The sequence below is a fragment of the Panonychus citri genome, unplaced genomic scaffold, assembly GCF_014898815.1.
Source record: "Panonychus citri isolate SS breed McGregor unplaced genomic scaffold, ASM1489881v1 Contig00138, whole genome shotgun sequence".
Classification (NCBI taxonomy): domain Eukaryota; kingdom Metazoa; phylum Arthropoda; class Arachnida; order Trombidiformes; family Tetranychidae; genus Panonychus; species Panonychus citri.
The window spans coordinates 1,250,832-1,275,309 of record NW_026515543.1 but is presented as its reverse complement, the minus strand read 5'-3'; the positions used below and the strand labels follow the sequence as shown (position 1 = coordinate 1,275,309).

At 29.2% G+C, this 24,478-nt stretch overlaps 1 protein-coding gene across 2 annotated transcripts; it reads left to right on the top strand.

Annotated features, from left to right (window-relative positions):
• The first annotated feature begins 513 nt into the window (after positions 1-513).
• Positions 514-24,478, top strand: LOC128393251 (muscle, skeletal receptor tyrosine protein kinase-like). 2 transcript variants are annotated; one of them, XM_053353389.1, is made up of 9 exons: positions 514-1,025; positions 9,667-9,795; positions 14,913-15,052; positions 15,437-15,681; positions 17,087-17,196; positions 17,561-18,003; positions 21,301-21,474; positions 22,147-22,305; positions 23,954-24,478. In XM_053353389.1, exons 1-9 carry the CDS (start codon positions 947-949, stop codon positions 24,236-24,238), a joined length of 1,764 nt encoding a protein of 587 aa, XP_053209364.1. In that variant the 5' UTR covers positions 514-946; the 3' UTR covers positions 24,239-24,478. The 2 variants fall into 2 exon arrangements, with proteins under 2 accessions (XP_053209364.1, XP_053209365.1); XM_053353390.1 differs by lacking the exon at positions 21,301-21,474.

Below are 24,478 nucleotides of genomic sequence, written 5' to 3'. Positions count from 1 at the left end.
AATTATTGATTAACTGTTAACCTCAACCTTTACAATCAATAATAATTAATTAATTGTCAACCAAAACATAAGTAAAGTTTATTGATCTTATTTATCAATTAAATGCTAATCATTTCATTCATTTTATTATTAATCTTTCATCATGATTATGCTGTGTGATATTAAATTGTTGATTATACTAATCATGTTAATGGTCAATTGTCATTCAAAATTATTAATATCAATGTTAATCAAGATTAATTTGATCTAACTATCAATGATCCTTAATCATATCATCATTTAAGCTGATTGTTGGCTTATATTAACAATCAACTCTTTTACAATTGAAAATGAGAATCAACTGATTGTGAATCAAGTTAAATTAAATAGATGATGATGACAAGGAAGATGAGAGAGAAAGGGCGAGAGAGAGAGAAAGAGAGAGAGTAAAAATATTCTAAGAGTTGTGAGCATGAGCTTCGAGTTTGAACATTTTTCCTCTCGATTTTTCCTCTCGACTTTTATCATTATCATTCTCATAGAGAAAAAGTTCACTTGGTCTTCATCAGTTTTCATCTTCAATGTTATCATCCTATTATCTTTCAATTGTCTTCCAATTATAATCATCATCACCATCGAATCGTTAACAGTGTAACAATTACAATCAATTAAAAAACAATTAAAACATTTCAATCAGTTAATAGCCAATAAAGTTTGTCCGTTTCTTTGTTTATCCAATTTAATATTTCAAGTGATTCCAATTTTCGGCCACAATTAACTTTTAATTGTTTGTGTATTTTAATTAAGTTTCAATGGTTCAATCATATGAATCAGAGCAAAAAATCTTAATAATTAAACTGTAGAATTTGAACAATTAAACTAATCATAGTTTCTAATCACCTAAAAATACATATTTCATTTAATCGAAAGTTTCGAAAACAATTAACTAAATCCTACAATTGTCCAAATGGATTTAACTTCATTAAACACAATTAACGGAAGTGATTCAATCGGTTTGAATTTCCATGATCTTGAACCTCCAGCAGGTAAGAAACAAACTCATCAAGTTAATTGTTTCAACAATCAAATCACTTTCAATAAGTAAACAATATATACTAACTAAAACAACAATTAAATTTCATTGAATGTTCAAAAAGTTGATCATCACCACCAAATAATTACAATCACCCAAAGCAAACCTGATTGATCAAAATGATTTATTATCCCAAAATTCAAACTTATGATAAATTATCATCACAATCAAGTAAATCAATGAACAAAAAACCCATTTGATTGAGTTTAAATTGATCTGTCAATGGCAGATATCATTAGATTTTTTTTTTCAAGCTCAACTTTTTTATGCTCCTCAAAACTGGACAGTGTCCAGTTTGATTTGAGGTTCAATGCTCATGGTATGACATATTCAGATGATGATTATCTTGACCATTATCACTATTAACAAGATTTAGATTCACGTTTTTTTTTTACATTCACCCTTTGAACAGACCTGAACACAATTTGACCATCACAGGTTATGGTCAGTTTATCATTCACATGGTAAATAAAAGAGACTGAAACTAATCAATTAATAGATGATTATTCAACCACTAACTGTGTATTAGAACGAGATTTTCAAACAATTAACTTTGACTGGAAAACTTAATACATTGTGATGGTTGTTGAATCAAATTGAATTTCATATATATAACTTACTTAGATTACTGTTTATTTAATGTCAACAATTAACATTCTAGTTTGACAGTTTACTTTTCTAGTTTAATTTGAATTTGACAATCAATATACAATTAACTGTATATTTGGACATTTAAAAGTAAAAATAGATTATATGTCAACAACAATGTGATTCAAATTGTAACAATTAACTTTATTATCTGTTTACCATGATTTGAATCGCAAAAAAAGTAAGTAATTTATAATCAAGCAAATTGTAAACAATAGACACTTAATTTAACAGGTAATTACAATTAACCAATAGATTGTAATATAAAACAATAACATTATCATCATAGTGATTAAATCACTGGATTAACATATTATCTCAATATGTTACATTGATGTTCATTTGATTGTTAATCAGAGCTGTTAATTGTTTGATGGATTCAATCTCAGGTTTCATTAGAAATACATGATAAATCAATTAAAGGTAGACAATTAATTTAGGCCAAGAATTTAATTATCACCAACTGGTTTGTACTAATATAATATTAATTATCATCTAGGAAACAAAAGCTAATTATAAATTAATCAATTGATTGATAAACAACAAACTACAACCTGTTAGTTAAGTGTAATCATTAAGCTTATTAACTGTTAAATTGCTGCAATCAAAGTTAATATTTGCTTAAGACATTGGTTTGGGCATTAATGATCATCAATAGGAACCGGATTAAGTTCAAGTAGTTTATATAAATCAGTTTGTAATCATCGAAATAGTTGGAATGAAAAAAAAAGTTTTCCTCGAATCTGAAAGTTCTGAACCTCGAGTTCTAAGAAAATGAGAAAGAAAGAGAAAAGTTTTAAGTCTTAAAGCTGTTGAAGATAAATAGTTGATTCTAATTGAGAAGAGTAAATAACATAAGTATTATTATTAGTAATTAGTAACAATTAACTCAAACCAGTTTAGGGCTTAAAGGTAAATCGAAAGGTAATCAGTTAATTGTTTTCCATTATTTTCAATCATAATAATAATTGAGAATCGACGGAAACAAATCAAATTGATGAATGATCTAAGCCTACACATTAGATTAAATCTGATAATCTATTGAACAATCGTAAGTATTTTCATTGGAATCACAATCATGATAATAAATAATGAAATCATGATGATAACTGGTGGTAACTGACAATCAAATGATAAATTGTTTCTGACAGATACAAAGAGCAATGGATTTGATAAGATGAATATAATTCCGGTGTAAATGAAAATATTAATAATATAATATTGAAAAAAATGATAAGATAAAAAAATTCCTCCCACAGTTCTGCATTTAATTTATCATATTCAATAAGCATCACCCTGGCCATGAGATTTATGATGATGATAAGGGATAAAATAAAAAGAGATAATGAAACTTATCATAATAATAATACTATTTGATATTACAGTCGAATCAGAATGAATTCATATACCTTTAAGAAAGAATTAATGTTTCCAAAGAAAGAAAAAAAGACTAATCCTTTAGGAGGTGATTAAGATAATCTCCTTTCAAATTGAATTCATTTAGTAGAAGAAAGAAAAAATTTATTAGAAGTTTCAATTAATTTTCGATTCTAATCTTTTGTAGACTTTTAGATACATATTTTCTCATGTTTTTCCAATAATTAGCGCAATCTTCAGGTGAGATAACCTGTGAAGCATTTTCAATAGCATGGAAAACTTCATCAGTTGTTTTTGGTGATAACCTTTTTATATAAAATTTCAACTGATTAAATAAATTTTCAATAGGATTCAGAAACGGTGAATATGGAGGAAGAAAAAGTAATTCATGTCCTTTCTCATTGATTATTTGTTCAACATCATTGTTGTGATGAAATCGGACATTGTCCATGATTAAATAGTGTTTTTTAATTGATCCGTTTGGTATTAGATTCAAAAATTGTTTGATGAAATCGATGAAGTCGATCGAGTTGTAGGCGTTTTGTTGAGCTTGATAAAATTCGAGTCCTTGCGAAGACATTGCAGCACAAACAGAAAAGTTTTTTCCTCGAATTGCTCTAACATCTAAATTAGCTCGTTGTCCAATTTTAGCTCGTCCATAATTGTAACGACAATGCAATGCAACTCCAGTTTCGTCAATGAATATCGTTGATGTTTGGTCAACTTTCTCCATGAAAGTTTGAGCATATTTAAATCGAATTTCGATTGTTTGTTCATTGTTTCTTCGAACTGGAACTGGTGAAACTCGTTTATACGAATAGTGAAGATCGTCCAAATAATTGAAAATTGTAGTTGGTGAAACTTTTATATTGAATTTATCCTCAACTCGATTAGCTAAATCTTCTAATGTTAGCTGACAGTTTTCGTCCACCCAAGATTTCAATTCACTTCGTTGTTCCATTGTTAATTTACACTTGCGATGACCTCTTTCTCTTGGCTTATTACCGAACTTTTTAAATGTTGAGATAGCACTTTGAACTGAAGGTAATTTTAAACTAAGGGTTTCACTTATATATTTAACTCTTTTACCTTCGTTATGAAGTCGAATGATAATTTCTCTCATTTCTTCAGTAATTTTAGTATATTTCCCTCTTTGTTGGGACATTTCGAAATTGTACACGAAAAAAGAACTACTTGTTGTCGACAGAACAAAACATCAATTGAAACTTCTAATAAATTTTTTCTTTCTTCTACTAAATGAATTCAATTTGAAAGGAGATTATCTTAATCACCTCCTAAAGGATTAGTCTTTTTTTCTTTCTTTGGAAACATTAATTCTTTCTTAAAGGTATATGAATTCATTCTGATTCGACTGTATTGAAAATTCTGAGACTTTTGAGTAAAATGTTATTGAAAATGTTTTCTCATAAGTTAATATTTCATGACTTTCGGATATTTTATTCATCCCTATCATGGTAAATGATAATATCCTCTTGATCTTGGAAATTATTTCTTTGTATTTTTCTTAATCTAAACTAACTTTGTTAGAAAATCTTATAATATGTATCGGAATGATTTCGATTTGTTGATAAAATCAAATTTTTACTGAGGAAAAAGTTCTGATTTCTTAAATTTGATGAGAATACTTTTAGTGATACACTTTACCAAAATGTCCTAAATTTGAACCGAATTCAATTCTCGTGATGATCCTGTGGGTGATTATCTTTGTGATGATGTTCATGGTGAGACTCGAAAAGATGAGGAAAAAAGTAGAGAGAGAGAGAGAGAGATGAAGTGCTAAGCTAGAATTGTTATTATTAATAGAATAGAAAGAGTATACATGATAGAATAAAAGTTATTCGAAAAAATTCGATAAACATTTTATTCTATTCTGTTCTTTCTTTTTTTGGACATTTTCTTGTCTCTTTTTCTTTTTTTTTGTCCAAAGATAAGAAATATCAAGTTCTCATTCGAAAGAATCAGAATCACCATGATAGAAATTATAATAATAATGATACAGTCTCACAGAATTATGAGAGTGACATTAATCATCTTGTAGACAGAGACAGAGAGAGAATATGAATGTAAAAAGGAAAACGGAAGAGGAAGTGGGAGGAGATCGTCAGTGGTTTAGAATCATAATCATCATCATGTGAATCGTTGAATATCTGATAAGATGAATGATTGGAAACATCATGAAATTTTGATAAAAGACTTCAGATTCCAAGTTGTCTATCAATTCATTCAATTGAAAAAAAATATGAGAGAGAAAAAAGTAAAATAATGATAAATCTCAACTTACTGATCATGACAATCATCACCATTCATCAAATGAATGATTAACTGAACTTGGGTTGATACATTTTCTTATTCTGATAATGAGGTTAATCATCTGTAAATAGATTGAAATTTTCAGAAAATCAATTGTTGAATCATCATGAACATTGTGAACAAATTCAATTGAGCTTAAAATTCAGGTTACAAATTTTAAAAGGATTTGTCTATCATATGATTATCCTCATCAACGTTTTTACCATCAGCTGATTTTATTGTTATTCTAAGTAAATCAAATCAATCACTGATGATTCAAGAATTTATTATTAATTCAAGCAAATTGTTCATCATGATACACAAATGGATTGATATGATTTAAGTTCTGGTTTAATTTCAAATCTCGAAAATTCAATCTCATTTTTTTCCTTCTATTCTTTTCCTTTTACCTGGCAAATGGATTTCACTTTCTACCATTGATATTATAATAATAAGCTGAATAAATCGTAAGCCCAGAAACAGAATTGAAATCAAGTTATCGAGTACAGAGGGAGAACCATGATAATAGAAGAGAAAATTTCCCGGGAACAGATTATTCTACAATTCTGGTGACGATAACTGTTCGTTCAGAGCTACAGGATAAACTGAACTAATCTAACTGAGTAGAAAGGGTGATATCATAAGAAAAATTAGATTCTCATGAAATTCTGGGGAAAATACTCTTTCGATTTCGATAAGGTGTTTAAACTCTTGATGATTTTCCAATCACCAGTAAAAGAAAGAAATACATTCGAAACAATTTAAATTGCGAAATTTGATTGATGTATTACTCATTCATTCAGAATAATTTTGAAACTAATGAAATCATATGTAACCATGGTGCTTGAAAAATCTCATGAAATTTTTATTATCGTCACTGAGAAAAATATTGAAGGAAAATTGGACAAAACTTTTAGTCTGGAAACTTCTCCTTATTTACATGAAATATCCTGAGAATTGGATGAGTATTCAGAAAGCTTCATGCTTACTGATTCCATTTTGGAATTTATGAAATTTTTGAAAGTAATAATTTACCATCTAATTAAATTCATGGTGATGAGTGAGATTCTCAAGATAACCTGAGTTTTAATGGGAAAAAAAGTATCCAGTCTAAAACTGTTAATTTAATAATAATTTTCTAAAGAAAATTCAAATTAGCTGAATGACAATAATCTAATAGCAATTAAGAGCAATCATGAGCCAACCCGAGCTTTTTTCATGAGGAAAGAAAGAGAGAGAAAAAAATTCCAATGAGAATTATTTAAATTCTCATTATTTTCCATGATAAGTGTTTTATTTGCTTTTTTGTTCTGAGTTGAACAATAAAGAATAGAATTTTTTTTCGTCATCTAATCATAACCACCGTGTTCATTTATCATTTATCATTACCACGATAACCATCATCATGATGTTAGATTTAACTCATCTCTCTCTCTCTCTCTCTCTCTCTCTCTCTCTCTCTCTTTCAGGATACAAATTCTAATATAAGCCATAGAAAATGATTCTGACAAAGTTCATGATTCAGGGTGAAACTCATTGGATTTAATATCTAGATAAATGATAATTTAAGGGTTGGAATGAAAATATTTATTTTTTATTCAATCATAAATTAACATTAATTAACTTTCCTTTTCTTTTAATGAGTTAGATCACATGAGAATCATCAGATTACTCAGGATTGTGTTGAAAAAGATGATAATATTTTTCATTACTGATGATATTCTTGGTTTCAAATTTACACCCTAAACATGATAACCGTGGACATTATTGAATTTAATCAACCAAAATGAACAGAATCATATAATTGATCATAATACTTATGATGAAAGTTTTACTCCCAGTTAATTCATTTGATAATAATACCTTTTGAAAAGGGAGCCGAGTGTATAATTTCATGGGAGGAAAGAGATGGAGAGAAACTTTTCCTTCATGAGAAGATGAAAATTATGATGATGAAAGTTTGAATAGTGATCCAGTTTCAAAGTAACGAAACAAAATTGGTAAAGACAAGGGATAATCTTCATCATCATGATCATGGTGACGGCTGAATTGGAATCAATGATTTCATAAGTTTCTACAACTTTCCTCTTCCTGTATCTCATAATTTCCTTCTTCTTCAGCACTCCCATGATCCTTTTTTCATGATCTGAACAGAGTGAAAGAGATCATTTAGACTGAACTTATATCTATCTCATGATAAATATCATGATAAAAAGTTTCCCCCCTGAACCTCGTTAGGGAAGATAAATATTGTAACATTTATATATAAACTATTAAATGAGAAGCATCTATTTATCATCATGATTAGATACCTTCAAGGCTTAGTCGATCAGGATGATGGGAAAGATGATAAATCCTTATTTATTGCTGAATTCATCATGTTGCGTGGACTGAGTTTCCATGATGAAAATCTGTAAACCAAGGTGATAACATTCAACTCTATTAGCGTATATCTGTCAATCAAAGACATAATTTAAGTTGATGAACAATCTGATTCCAATGATAACCATCATTGTCCATTAAATTATCTCTCATAATAAGATGAAGAGTTTGATATGAACTCAGTTGAAATTCAATGAATTATTATCATGTTGCCTTAGGTGCAAGATTCAATCTCTTTCATTGGTTTAATATGCTTTTCTGTATTCCTTTCCAAATACTCAGTTTACAATCATAACCATTGAAAAGCAACCATGAATCAACACAATCATCATCATCATCATGGTAAAATCAACTGTTTCAGACATAATTGATTGCTTTATATTTTTTCAGTTCCAATTTCAAAACTTTGCGAGTGAAAAGGTAGAATAAAAAGAAAAAAGTTCTTGAAAAAAGTTTTTCATTATTATTGTTTTCTTTTCTTATTGGATTTCAATTGCGAAAATTGTATAAACCCGAGAATTGAAACTAATCATCATGATACTTTTTCTATGGCGAAGGTAGATTGTTTCAATTCTAATCAGTAATTCGATCTGATCATCATGATAATTATGATGAATTTACCCCAAGTTCACTCAATTCAATTAATTGAAAGTTGAACTTATCCAGAATCACAAATAGTTTGGAGGAGAAAAGTTCAGAATTAGTTCCTATCTTTCAGAAATCATACCATGAACAATGAATGTTATTCAGAAAGTCTAGACTTTTCTGTAGATTTGAAAATTTCTGATCATTATTCAAATTCAGATTATCTTGAAATTCAAGCAAATGAATCAATCATGAAAATGAATCAATTTACAAAAATACACTTTTCTTAATAAAACTTTGCAACATGAGATGAGCATAGATTAATAATGATCGTGACTTGAATTCTGATTTTTGGTCAATTTTCTGAAAGAATCATGATGAATTTCAAGAAATAACAATAATTTTAGACTCATTATCATGTATATCAGATTTCTTATGGATTCTGATACATTTGACTCTCTTCATAAACTGATATTTGTGACATTTAGATTCAAAACTATCAAGTCTTTTTCCACAACAATCAAAGTTTATGTTGATCTCAAAGAGCCAATGTGAAGCAAGAATAGCCAATGAATTAATTTCCATTATGGTGGTGTTTTGAATTGATAAAATTTAATAGAAATAAACTTTTACAATTTTCTACATGAAATATTATTAATATTGGCGAAGAAAGTTAAACTTCATAATGATTGGAATTCATGTCATGATAAAGTTCAGAGCGAAACTGATTAAGGCCCATTTTCCTTAACGATTCATACTTGTATTTATTTCAATTTGTTGCCATAAAAATTGATGGAAACTTTTTACTCTCATCATGAGTAAATTCTGTGTCATCAAGGTAAAATGATATTTTCATGATCCACAGAACTTAGAGAATGTAAAACATTTTCTTTTCCTATCACAGAAAATTCATATCTCATCATGATGAAAAACTCTGAATTAGAGAACCAAAAACTTCATATTTTTTTCCTGAAGTTTGGGTGGGTGTAAATTAGGATATTTGCTTGGGTAAACTTGACAGTGGGAGTTATGTTTTACCATGAACAGCATCCGGAAGTTGTTCATTCAATGTCAAGTGATAAATTTCATGTGGACTTTATTTAACATCATAATCATCAAGAACTTTCCTTACCCAGCCCACTGAGACAAAGATTTTCAACTTAATTGAACTGAAATGAAACATTAACTTAGAGCCAACAGGAAAACAGCAAATATAATTTACTATTTCGATTAATATTTTTACTCCATATTCTAACCAAAACCACACCAATTATTTTTCACATTCTCTATAGACGATTGTGTCCATCGACCTTGTGGCCCTGAGGCGGGTTGTTTAAGTACAAGTTTCGGTCACCAATGTATTTGTACCCACGATCTCAGACCCGAAGACCCAATTCTCGGCTGTGATCGAGTCAAACATGGTGAGTAATCGATATACTAATTAATCTCCTTGAAATTGCCCACCAAAATCGAATCAGTTGCCAAATCAATCAAACAATCAAATCTGAATAGAATCAAACAAAAAAGTAAAATCGATTAGTCTTTTAATACATTTACGATTAACAATTTATCCTCTAGCTAATCAATCATAAAAAGTTAATCTTTTAATCGGCTAATTTAATCTAAACTCCATTTACCCAAGGGTAATCATTGTTTTTCTTTATAATTATAACTATCGTATTAATTGTTAATCATGATTAACAATCAGCTAAAGATTAGCACTTAGATAATGTCTTGAAAAAAAGGCAAGAAATGAGCACGAAATGATGAACGAGTAGTTGATTAATTAACAATTAAATTGATAAAGTTGCAATTGTGTTGATCATTAATCTTCTGGGAATTAAATGTATTATTTGCAATTTCATGTTTTAGTAAATTGTTAATGTTGACTAATTGTTGTAGTATTTCAAGTGATTCAATCTGTAACAATTAACTTTTACTAACATGTTTTTACGTTGAAAATTTCGAGGTTAACTTTATTAAAGTTAATTGTTGACATGATTAATACATGAAACAATACTCTTAAATTGTTACATCTCTGATCATCAAGATTAAGCTGATTTGCTGAATCGGATAAATTTCAATAGTTAATCGGATAAATAGTAAATTGCTGATTCAATAAGAAAACAGAATTTCTGATTATTATTGAGAAGACACATTTTCTTCAATCATTTAAGTAGTAATTACTTTTGAGTTAATTACAGTTAATTGTTTGACAATATTATGATTAATTACCATGAATCATGAAAGTCATTGAGTTGGAAGAAAAAAAAATCTCCAAATACAATCAACGATAATTTCATTGTTCTAATGGTTAATAATCAATTAGATTTACGCATTAAAATAATTAAGGGTGATTTTTTCTTCTCATACTCAATAATTAACAGAGTTAATTACAAATCTTTTTTCTATCAACATTAAATTAATCAAGTGATAACAATGTTACTGTTATATTATTAATCAAGTTGACAAGTTTGATTATCACATTTTGAGCAAATGTAAACAATAATTGGCTTTAAATGTGTTGAGAAAAATAAAATAATCAGAAACTTACTTACAATGAATTTTTAATCAACTACTTATCATGTTAGTTTAAGTTTATTGTTTCGTAAGTCATGTTAATTAACCAGATTAATTCACTAAATTTATCAGTTTGAACTTTTTTAACCCTTTTTTATTTCTTGTCTGCTAATTAATTTGACATTTCCAGCAAGTTTCAAGTTTATAATTAACAATGAGTGAAAGTACACATGAAGAGAATGAGGAAAAGTTCTGGTTTCAATTCAATCGAGTCAAATTCATGAGCTTCATATTGAAAAGGAAACAATTGATTACCTTTGCCATTAGAAGCTCAAAACTGTAAATATTATTAAACGAAAATCTCACAGGTAAACATTGTTATGTTGTCTTCCTTTTAGACTGGATGATGAAACGTAAATTCAGATACAATGTATTTCAAAGATTCTGACTCTGTGAATTTCATGTTGATCATTTTCATTTGTTCGTAACTACTTGGAATGAATCTGGTTTGGGAATCTATTTAACTTGTGTTGAGAGCAGTTATTATCAACTTCTAATCTGAATGGTAAGAGAGAGAGAGAGAGAGAGAGAGAGAGAGAGAGAGAGAGATGAGGAGAAAAAAGTTTCGAAAAAATATCTTTTCATGTAAAGAGGAAAGGAATATTCACCAAAAGGAAACGGAAATAACTTCCCACACTCAACTTTATCATATAAACAACATAAATCAAGAGTTTCTTGTTGATAATGAACTGAAAATTTCCCTCCCTGAGCATAAATGTAAACAGTAAACTTGTAACTTGGATAAATCATCAAGTGCTGAAAAATTCAAATCTTATGAATTGTTAACATTGAGAATTCATGGCTCATATAATAACATTTTCTTCAAAATTTTCATCGATAACTTATTATTAATAATATTACCATTATTCTGTTGATTTTCAATGAGTTTTGTTTTTTCACCTTGAAGATAAAACTCTTTTATCAAATGAGCCATGGAAAAATTGAGAAAACTTCAATGAATACTTACAATTTAGAATCATTATCTTCATGATACTTGACACATGAAAATGATTCTCCAGTAAGTTGTTACTCATAAAGATAGAACTTAGTGTTCCCAATTTTGATATTTCAAATTTTCTCTTACCTTTTATTACCCATATCATGATGATGTACCATCACTATCATGGTTTCTTAGGTTATTTAAAGGTAATCCATGAAACTATTATTAATCGTATGAACTTCCCAGGTAATCATCACATTTATATTCAATGAGGTATGAGTAATGTTATTGAAAAAGACTCAACAGATTCTTCAGATCAATTCTGATATAATCGTCAACAGCTGACAATAAGCAACTTTATTACTATCCCTCTCAGTAGGAGTATTGAGCCAGTACTATCTGTGAATATAAAATTACGATCATAATGTTTGGATAAGAATTTCATGATCCTCATGATGAGATAATTGAATGTGAAAGGTAAACAATTTGAGCATTTTTTTATCACCATTGAGATTATATCAATTTCAGCATAATGATAGACTTAAATTGATTTCCTATTGTTTTCAGTTTCATGAACATCAGCATGCTACAAGGAGTCAATAAATCAAGGTCATGGGATAACAATGAATCCAGACTAGTAGTAAACCAGCAATTGGGAACTTGTGAATTATATTTTATTTGGTAAATATTTTGCTTTCGATGATAAAAGTTCTGGATCATTGGGTAAACATATTCACTGGACAGTGAAAGCAGACAGGAAAAAGTAGAAAAAAGATCTGAACTCATCAAAAATTTCGATATATTTTTTATTTCCTTGTTCCTGATTTATTCAAAGGTCACATGATGCTAACCATTAAAATGAGCGTCACTATTTTAAGGAATATTTTTTCATTTTGCGACAATTAGCTTTAATTGTGGTACCAATACTGAGGTATGAGTGGTAAAGTTTGACAGTAAGTTTTTCAAATCAAGATTAAGACTAGACCTTTTGGTTCCAAAATTAGACTTAAGCAAACGCAAATTTGGTGGGCGTCATTTTAATATAAAAAAGTAAATTAGTTGACAATTAATTGTTTTTCAAAATGGTTCTCAATCGTAGTAATCAACGCGCTCTTATAGTTTCATTTGTTAGTGAACATCCTGAATTAAGTTTATACCAATGTGCTAATAGGCTGAAAAATTCTAATATACCCCTGAGGTCAGTCTACAGGATCGGGTTAATGGTCAGAAATGGTGAAAATTTACTAATTATTACAATTGTGGCCAAAAAGTGATTAAAGTGATGGCGCGAAATTTAAACCAATTCAAAAAAGTGGCCGATGGTAGGACTGGTTTGCAACGAGAGCTGGCCTTTAAATTTGATTCATGTGGCAAGTATTGTTGTGAATTATTGCTCAAATTTGGAATCAATGTCTGCTAACGACGAGATATCCTAAAATCTAACCCTGAACAATTCGCTCGCCAGCTGGCGTGATTAAAAATAATGACGAAGGAATCCATTCCCGATAATGGCCATATTGACATAAAAGAGGACGATGAGAGTTACTTCCCACTTTCCCGGCGATAAGCACTTTTTAGAAAGCTGTCCTGAAAAATACCCCTAGATAAAAAAATAAAACCAAGGTCAAATGTCCAAGCTAGATTATGCATTTGGATCGTTATTTCAGAGAAATTGCTCGCTTTGGCCCATTTCATGATCCAAAGCTCAGCAGTTTTTGCATTTTATTTTAGAAATAATTATCTATTTTGTTATTCATTTCACATAAATTGAGAGAGAACACTGTTTGATACAGAGATTAAAAACTGAATGATTCTGAGCGCGAAAGAGAGAGAGAAAAAATCGACGCACTTACTTCTTACTTATTGAGTTGGATCGATAAAACTTAAATAAAAAGTGTGTGTAAATTTCTGTGATAATGACGGTTATCATGATTGGGAAGATTTAAAATCCAACAAACAAAATAAATCCACAAATTCAACTTTAACTAAAATTTTAACTCAAAGGAGTCCAGAGAACGTGGCTAATTCTATATACTTGAATTTTACTCAAAAAATTGGTAATTAAATCAAAATTTAGAAGATTTAGACCATTCTGTCTAGAGCTATTACTGATAAACTCGAGACAAAATATTCTAAATCTTATAAATTTTGATTTAATAAACGATTTTGTGAGTAAAAGTTAAGTAGATAAATCTAAACGGGTCAAAATAACCCTGAAGAAATGAAAAGTTTTTATTACTTATTTATTAGTAGTAATAAAACTGCCTGGTCTGGGAAAAATAATCTACCTAAGAGAAGATTCGATCGTATCTTATCGTTAGGTGCATTGTTAAAAGATAATCGGTAGAAATCAATCTGCTCTCTAATTCGTATAACTTCGTTAATTACCAGAAGCAGTCAAAATTCAAAACATCTAAAGTCTAGATAATGCTAAAGCAGCGAGTATAAAATACTCATAATTGTAAAGGTGTAAGTGTTTTGGATGAGGATGAAAAAGAATCAATATTGTTGGCTGTAAATTCGACTTTAAATTTCCCTTTAAAATCTTCCTCCCACTTCCGCATCTGAGCCACTCATAAGCGGAGTTTTCATACTAATAATGAAGATTTCGCCACAGTTAGAATACTGGTCGTATTTTTGTCATGGCTGTTGATTTTCTTTGGTTTATTTTATTAATACCTGAGACTTTTTTGATTGTATGAGTTTAAATTCAAGGTCAAATTGTCTTCTGAATCACCGCAATATGCAAATTTAGCTTCTAGTTAATGAATTTATCTAGTTTGATTGTTATAAGTGGTAAAAGTTCTGGAAATGATTCAAGAGATCATGAATAAAGTAGAACCTGCAATTCAATCACGATCAGATCCATGTAACAATTTAAATTTGAAAACTAATGAATCTTTGAAACTCCCTTCCAATCAATTTTCATCGTTTTCATACCAATCTTTGTATTTTCTGCCATTCAATTCATTGTTTTCTATTACAATATATCATTAACAATATGATAATCTTAACTAGATCTTGGATCGAAAACTGTGATTGATTCTGAACATTCATTGCCTACTCTTCAAATCACACCAATTGATCGTAATCATGAGCCAACGATTATCAATGGTAATACTCATCCACAAACCGAGCCATTTTGGAAAAACGATCAGGCAAGTTAGACATTTAACAAAACCCAACCTCCAGAAAACTATCAATTAATCACCATCATCAGATTTACAACATTTTATACCCTAACTAGAATTATTCATTTCAAGCTTCAAGTTGATAATATAAACAATCAAATAATTGATTAGCTGAAAACCAATGATCATGTAATAACATTTATGATGATTATCAGATAATGGTCAGTTAATGGTCAAGAATAAGAGATAACAATATATCTTAATTTACATTTAACCAGAAAATGTTTGTCTGTTTAGGTCTAAATGAATTGTTGTTGGTCTTTGGGAATCTTTATCAGAACTTTTCTAGAAAATAACTTTTTCTACTTTCTTGTTCAATTGCAAATCCCTTTTCCTCTTTCTATCCTCAAGGAACCTTCAAATTTAACACATTCAAAGCAAATGAATTCACCCAATAAATTATTCAATAGCCTTTTACTATCAACAATTTTCTGTCTAATCTCATTCGCCCTTCTTATTGGTATGTTTATGGTACTTCGTCGTTACAATGTGATATCAAAGCTTCGCTCAAGACGAAAATTAAGTCCAGATCCATCGAAGGGATCACTTGCCCGTTGCATCCAACAATATGTGATTAATCCAAATTATTATTCAAGGTAAGCGACCAAAAGAAATTGAAAGGAAACTTTTATCTTCTTTTCCATGTATCATGATAATAATCATTAAAGTTTATCTTCAACAATCCTCAATCAACTTGGAATGAGGATTGATAGTATAAACTATTAGAAAGATGATAATAATAAAAATATTGTTTATCGTTGAAAGTAATCCAATCAACTTAGCCAACCAAATTTATATATATTCATGTTCCACTGATTAGTTATTCATCGTATTCATCATCCACAAGAACAGCATTTGAATCAACAGTTTTTACCTTCCCACGAATTTAAACTGCTGAAAAAGGAAAAGCTTTGTATCAATATAATGATGAAGATTATTCAGTTTCATGTTATTAATATTTTATCCTTTTTATTGCAAATAAATATTGTATCGAGGTGATACTGATGGAAAATGTTACAAAAACTTTTTCTCTACTTCTAATGTTAACAATAATACTCGAGTGGATATCATATTCGTCACATTGTTTCCGTTTCATATTTTTTTTCTTCCATTTACTTTTATCATGATAAATGTTTTCCATGTATACGAATAAGTGATTTCTGTATTATTCTGAGATGATTTTATTTATTTCCTTTTTTATTGTTTTCATCCACTCAAGGAAAAACATAATTTGCTTTACCATTCATGGTAATGAAATATTCATGCTGAGTCTCTTCAGGTAGATAGTTGAAGATATTATCTCATAAATCAATTCTTAGTTTCATCTCTGTTCTTATCTAAAAGACCAGTTGATCAGATGTCACCTCATTCACTGAGCTCTATGAATTATATAATATTATTAGTATTTTAATAATATAAAGATGAAGTTATTTTTGAGATGAAAATTCATCATCTCGACCTTTAAAAATCACCACAAAATTTTGAAAATTTTGTTTGTCTTACTTGACATTTGGCTTGATGAATAAAAGAAGAGGAAAATTTTTACTATGAAAATCAGATTTTAGAGGGAAAATATCAAAGTTCGAGAGATTTTCATTCTGTTATAAGCTCATTCATGATAACAATCCTGAAACGATTAAAGAAAACTTTCATCTAGGTGGCTGTTCCAAGATAAACATGACGATTATAAGAAACTTGTATCATCATGAATAAGAAAGAGGAAAAAAAATAATTTGAATAAAGCAAATGAGAAAAGTTTAGTTTCTTTTGTGATGAATACAATATCCGTATTCATTTGAATAACATGATAAGTTGGAACCACCAAGATGAAAGTCAATTAGTTTTAATCTCATTACCATTAAACTCCTTTGTTAACAATTTTGTTCATTTTCATGTAAATCTCCTCGATAGATTATATTCACAGTATTATCACCATGTAAAAGACAATCATTAATACTAATTGCAAATACTTGTACCATTTAACTCTTTCATTTCTTACAGTTCCCCTGATGCATCATTTAGAAAAATTTTGAAAAACATTGAAATACCAGCGACACAGATTCGATTCATAAAAGAGATTGGAGAAGGATGTTTCGGTCGAGTTTATAAAGGTAAGTTCTAAGTTGTAAGTTACAGAGTTGCCAAAAGATGACATATATCAAACTCGGTCATTAGTCAAGATTAGTTGATATCATTAGTCTTAATACTTTGGAAGCCAATTCCTAGAAAAGTTTAATAAACCATCAAGAGCACATGAATGACCAAAACTATTAAGATCAATAAACAATCAGACTAATCACTTCATTGACATTCATTGATTGTAATCATTTGAGTCAATAGCTAATTTCAATAGTAAATCAATGATCAGGCATTTGTTTATCTTTGGTGATGATTAAATTAGGATATAAAAAGAGCATCAGAATAGATTCTGAATGATTTAATTTGATTGATTCATTTTTTCATCTCCTCCTTCAGGTGAATATCAGCCCAATGAAGATGAAATCATTCAAGTGGCGATTAAAATTCTGAAAGAAGGAGTTTCAAATGAACTTCGAGCTGATTTTGAACGTGAGGTTGAAATACTGTCCAATTTTCAACATCCTAATATCGTCAAACTAATTGGAGTGACCAATGAAGAGCCAACACCTTCCATGGTATTTGAATATATGGCACTCGGAGATTTAACTGAAATTTTAAGAAAATGTGATACCAAGAAATTAAGAAATAAACAACAACAACAACAACAATCAGAAAACAATCAAATGACCAATATTCTTGGTAGTACCAAGTCTCTGACCGGAGCAACGACAACCTTGATCATGGATTCAGGTTCATCTGGTTCAACTAGAACAACATTATCACTTATGAATCATGAAATTTCAAATCCAGATTCAATTGAGATTAAACCATTATATGAGGTAAGGATCATTTTTATTTCGTAGACAACAATTCTATCAAAATATTCAAGATAATCATCATGCTCCATGTTATTACAGTAGAATTGCAGTGATTACATGTTAATAGCTAAATGGATACATTTTTATATCATTATATTATTAAGCAACGAACTCTCAAAAAGATAAATTGAATTTTCAATAATGTTCAAGGTAATTTAATTCAGAACTTTTCTACTTTCACTCTTACCTTTACTTTATCATATTAATATCATTAAGTAAATTGTTGCTTCTCATTGTATTTAATTGTTATCGGCTGTAGATAAACATGAAATGATACTCATGTTAATTGAAATTAACTTTTGTTTCAAATGAAAACATTTAGTTACAAATGTTGGAATCAGAGTAACTGGAAACTTTCATCTCTTTCGAATTGGGATTTATATTAGAACTTTTTTTTACATTTCCTTAAGGTAATTACTGTAAATAATATTCTGGAGGATTTTAATGACTCTTAGAGGTTCAGTATTTTTTTCAGTAGAATTTGAACTTTTTTTCATCTTGATTACACAATTTATTTTCCTTCCAGGGCGTTGAAAGATAAATGTTCAAATCGATCTTGATGGTTCAGAATTAATTCATTTCAGTCTCGATGAACAAGAATAAACATCTCCGGTTATTCAGTTGAAGAAACTCGAGAAAAGAAAACTATTAGAAAAGTGAACAGTTCAAAATGAGAAATTGAAAAAAAAAGATGAAACAATAAAAGGTGATAAATAACATGATGATTGCTGTTAATGGTCAGAGGAAAATAGATTCGAATCAGATTAGAACAAATAGTTTCAATGGAACAAATCGTGAAAATTTATATTCGATGGTGGAAATTTCCCTCCGATCTTCTTTACTAACTTTACCCTTTGACACTTCTACAATTAAATTGAATAGAAAATGGTGATTGCTCATGTTGACATAAATACTTAATAAATCCCATTGGTATTTTTACCTTTGTTCAATTTTGGTTCAAATGGTAATCGATTCAATCATCATTTGTCTTGATAGTATTTCTATCATCAATATGTTCATCATTCTTATGAACACCATGAACACCATCACTAATAGTATCACCATCATCCATTTTCACTTAACAGTCATTTCATTTTTCATCCTTATACCCATCATCATCATCATCTTCATCTTCATCATGTTCATCATCATCTATAACCAGAATTTCTTGTTCTAAGATTTTTTCTTTTTCCACTTTGTTCCCCATGAGTTGCTCATGATATAAATCTAATACATGATAATCATTATAATGGTGATGATGATCTTAAGTTGAACCATCTAAGAGATGATGATGACGAGAGAGATGATGAAGATGAGGATGATGGATAAAAAATCGCGGTTCCTGTTTTCAAGGGGTTGAAAAGACTGATGAGAATGAGGAAATTGTGACAGGGAAGGAAGGAAGGATCGAGCAAGAATCTTGGAACTTTTTTTTCACTCATTGTTCTGATTTCGACATTTGTAGATATGTTTCATTTTCAATGAACTTTTCTCTCCATATCAGAATTACTCTAATTCCTATTGTCGTTATTTTGGTAAAAAAGGTTTATCCTCTTATTATTTTCTATGTAACAATAAAAATCTATTTGACCTCATTTAGATTTTGGGTTCAAATTGTAACAATTAACAACATTTCCAATTACTTTGACTATGATTAAAGAGAGGTCTTGATTGTGAAAAATTTTACTATCGATTGAGGGTTAATTTGATTAGAAGAACATTTCTGATCCCAACTATCAATTATAATCCATCATCAGTAATCAAGAGCAATCAATTTACGCTATTGAACCAAATCATCGCTATATTTCAAACTGGGCATTTCAAATTGATTAAATTACTTTTTTCATCTTCTAAATTAATCTATCTTTGATTCAGTGTATAATTAATTATTGTTATACAATTCAAATTTTAATCATATTCCATCTTAATTGTTCTGATCAATTTACAAATTTATTGAAGGTTGCATTTAATTAGTCTACAAGGAGTTTGAAGGTTTCCAAATAATTAAGTTTTTTCCTTTAATTACTGAAGATCGAATCAGGAAAATTTCAATCTGATTTATCAAAATTGTTCACAAGTTTATTGAAAAAAGAATCAATTCTTGAATCAATTATCGATTCGAGTGTTCGATACTCGAAACTTTTGCTTTTTCTTAAAGTTCTTTCATCATCCTTTTTTAATCTCTTTGAAACTTGTTGTAAACTTAACGATGGAAATGTGGAGATGATTAAATGATCAGCCTGATGAATTAATCATCAATCCTCCAAATCCATGGTATCCTTTATATGGATTGTAGTTAAATCACATGGCAGTGATTGAGTGATTAAAAAAGATTTAGATTATGATCGGTTAAGGAGGAAAAAAATTCTAAACTTTTATTACCTTTTCTTTATTCATCTAGGAAATGAATTAGCAAGTGAATATTAACCTTGGCTGATAATGGGAGTGATTAAGATGATAATAATGATGATGATAATTTAAAGATAGATAAAGTAATTCAAATAGTTGATTAATGAATCAACACAACATGAACACGATTGAATAATGATCAAAATCAGCAGTCTAACTTTTCGAGTAACCAAATTACAATAAAATGATGCTAATCATAATCATCCCACATGATTAACTGGATTAAGAAATTCCGAAAAAAAAATAATAAACAAAAGTAAAACTCAGCAATTAACATAAAATGCAAAAAATAGGCTGAGAAATTTATTCCTGAACAAGTTTCACTTTCAGATTCAGCTCATGAACCATCATGCTTGTTGAATCTTTTCATGAGATACAATTTTTTGTACCTTATATTCAGGATAATAGGAATCTCTCTCTCTCTCTCTCTCTCTCTCTCTCTCTCTCACATCACTATGAATCATTGAAGAAAAAAACTCTTATGGTATTCATGATGTTATCCTCATCTCTGAATTCCCTGAATAATAAGATTTACAACGGAATCAGTATGAGTTCAATATGATGAAAGCAGCAAAGGAAAAATGATTTCCACTTCTACTTCTGATTAATCATGTTGATGATGAATGAACAATAACTATGATAATTTACAACAAAAAGAAACATAATCACTATGATTGCATGATGATGATGACAATCAGATATATGAACTGGAATTAGGCGAGAAAAAAAAACAGAAAAAAAATGTTATTATCATGTTATTACCAAATGTTAATCTTGAACAGCCAAAATTGAGATTATAGTTTTCAGAATAATCATCTTAACATTATCAATATCTTCAAACACTTACAGGGAGATCTAATTTGGATTGCGACACAAATTGCAGCGGGAATGTTATACTTATCATCTCAGCATTTTGTTCATCGAGACCTGGCTACACGAAATTGCCTTGTAACCCACAATCTGACCGTTAAAATATCAGACTTTGGACTGTCCAGAGATATTTATACCTGTGATTATTACAAGGTAATAACGATGATGAAATTTTCTTAAAAAAAGATCAACTTGACCAAACCTTGACCATCAAATTCTGTAAATCCATACAACTGTACACTAAACAATAACTGAACTTTCCATCTTGTTTCATATGTTACCTGAAACTTGACATTTTTTATTGTTATTCTCTCAAAGCTTTCGATTTAGATTGTCAACTCGTCAAAATGTAATATATATTATTTACCTTTGTTGTCAAGGTTACGCTTAGCATTTCAACTCATCTCTTGTTATGTATTTATCTCTTACCTTGATAGTAATTTGTTTTCGCTCTATGCTAAGTAGTGAATCCACTTTGAATGCTGTAAAGTCTGGTAAATAATAACAACAATATGCTACCTGTTTGCTGATATTCATTGTTTGCTCAGCATGATTATTTCTTCTCAGAACTTTCTACTTTCTCTATCGTCGAGTTTAGATGTTTTTGCCCGTTTTTGGGGAGAAATAACAAAGTTCTTCACGTTAGAAGTTTCCATTTTCTTCTTCCTATTTGTTCTGAAGTATTATTCAGAAGTATTCTAACAGATTAACTTTAAGATTTTGCAGCACTTCCACTTTCAATTCTTATTTGTTAAGCTTAGAATTTCATTTTTTTTTTTCGTTGACTTTTTATTATATAAAATGTTTTTACTTTTATTCTCCCAGGTAAACGGAAGTAAAATGCTTCCGGTTCGTTGGATGTCACCTGAAAGTATTATTTATGGTAAATATACATTGGAATCTGATGTATGGTCTTTCGGTGTCGTCCTTTGGGAAATATTTGCCTTTGGAAAGCAACCTTACTATGGACATTCAAATGATGAGGTAAACATTCAATGGAAACCAAGAGATATTAATAATAAGCTATCATCATGGAATATAAAAATAAGATCTTATAAAACAAACGCTGATATTAATTCACTAATTATCTTTATCGTTATTGAATCAATGATTTGAGAAAGAGAGAGAGAGAGAGAGGTTGAAAACTAATGATTACAAAAGAGTTAGGATCTGAATGAAATAAGATGAGTACATGAAACTGAACTTTCGATCTCATGTTTGATTTCATGTTATTATCTTTTCTTAAGTAAATAATAATTACTTTCAACATCCAATATTATTGACCATTACGAAATCATGATCGATAACTAGTGAGGATCATGATATTTACTCTGAAATTGGACTCAACCGAAACTGAATTATCACTAGAAATTCAATTCTATCCTTGAAACCCGGAAATAGAATAATTAAACTTCATATTCCCCTCAATAATCCTAGATATCTTAATATTATTAGTTAAATACGATCATTTGATGCCAGATAACAAAACTAAATAACATCATCATCATCATTTTAATAGTTTAATTGAAACAATGATTAAATTTCCAGTTCATTGAAGTGAATACATGATGATCCAGTTGAATTTAAATTACTCAATTAAAATTTGAAATTTAAAAAAAATTCAATTTGTGGCAAAACACAAATTTAATAACAATCTATAAATTCAGTTCTTATTCATATACCAGAAAGTGTAATTTTTACAATTAAACATTGTAAATATAGCAAATGATAATCACCACTGGTCATTACCAGTTGACCAGTAATCAACTAGATAGTCAAAACTATTAACATTTAAATCTGCTATCATTGAGAGGCACAGAAAAAGTTTCATCAGAAAAAAAAATGAAAGGTAATCATGTTGATAATTATTGAAACTGATTAACCGTCAACATTTTATCAAGTTAATCATCAAGTTTATCATTGATTATGATAATAAACGTCAGAGTGTATATTGTTATTATAACTTGATGATGATGAGGATTAAGATAAAATAAACAAGAGTACACTTAATTGAACATGTTACTGAGTTTTTGGAACTTTTTTCCCGATAATGTTTAGGAAAATGTCAGAATGATATCAGAGAAAAAAATGTTTACTAATCTTTCAGTTACCTTTCAATCATTTTCAAGTTAATCATTAATTATCGTCATCGAGTAGATAATAATAATTATAATTGTCAAATGAATATCGGAGTTATTAAGTTTACCTACTAGGATTGGGAGCGTTACTTTGTATTTACATTATTTTGACAGGTAAGATTTAATTTGCAAACTGTTGTCATTATTATTACATACAATGAACTTCAGGGTGAATTCAGGAGTAGATAATATATCAAGAATAAATATATTTACATTATTATTCAGATAATCTTTCACTTTCACACTGACTTATTTCTTATGGTGATGATAAGTATCAGGATTTATTTAGATGAACAATTGAATGAACATCATGTTGAGTAGCTTTCTTCCATTGAGAAAGTAATAATTTCAAGGTGTTTGTTTCATGGTACATATATGAATATACTCCTCGTGAAGATAATGAAATTTTTATTCCAAGGGTTTTGTTGATTTTCCACTAAATTTTAACCTTTGGTCTTTTTTTCATTTGTACTTTTTTATATAAAACTATTTAGGTTGTTAAGCTGATTCTTCAGGGTATTTTACTTATTCCACCAGAAGATTGTCCAGAATTTATTTATAAGCTAATGGCTGGCTGCTGGAAAACTGAACCAAAAGATAGACTTAATTTTGATTCAATTTATCGAGAACTTGTTTCCAATTGTTCACCTGATAAACAATTTATCATGGAGGAAATCAATTCAACCGGAACTGAGCCTGGAGAGTCACAATCAATTGTTGATGAAATAGTTAACATTGAAAATTACCTGATGCCTGAAGATCTGGTTGAAATTGTCTAATGACAAATAAGCGAAAAAAGTACAACTTAATCTACACTAGAGGATTTGAGATTCATCAATCATGTAAATTATTCAAGATCACAATAGTTTCATTCACTAAATGAGCAACCAACCTATTTGATAATCAAATTCGTTCTGTCTTGAGTTGTATTATTTGGATGAATAATCAATATCAAAGTTTTAAACTGTAAAATTGTTGTTATATTTCAACTTGCTATTAAAAATATCTCTGACCCGTAA

Excerpts from the sequence above, each read along its gene's own strand:
- LOC128393251 (XM_053353389.1), top strand. The coding sequence starts at position 947 with ATGGATTTAACTTCATTAAACACAATTAACGGAAGTGATTCAATCGGT. Across the intron at positions 15,053-15,436 it reads CATTTTGGAAAAACGATCAG|GAACCTTCAAATTTAACACA; the intron begins GCAAGTTAGACA and ends TCTATCCTCAAG. Across the intron at positions 18,004-21,300 it reads AGATTAAACCATTATATGAG|GGAGATCTAATTTGGATTGC; the intron begins GTAAGGATCATT and ends AAACACTTACAG.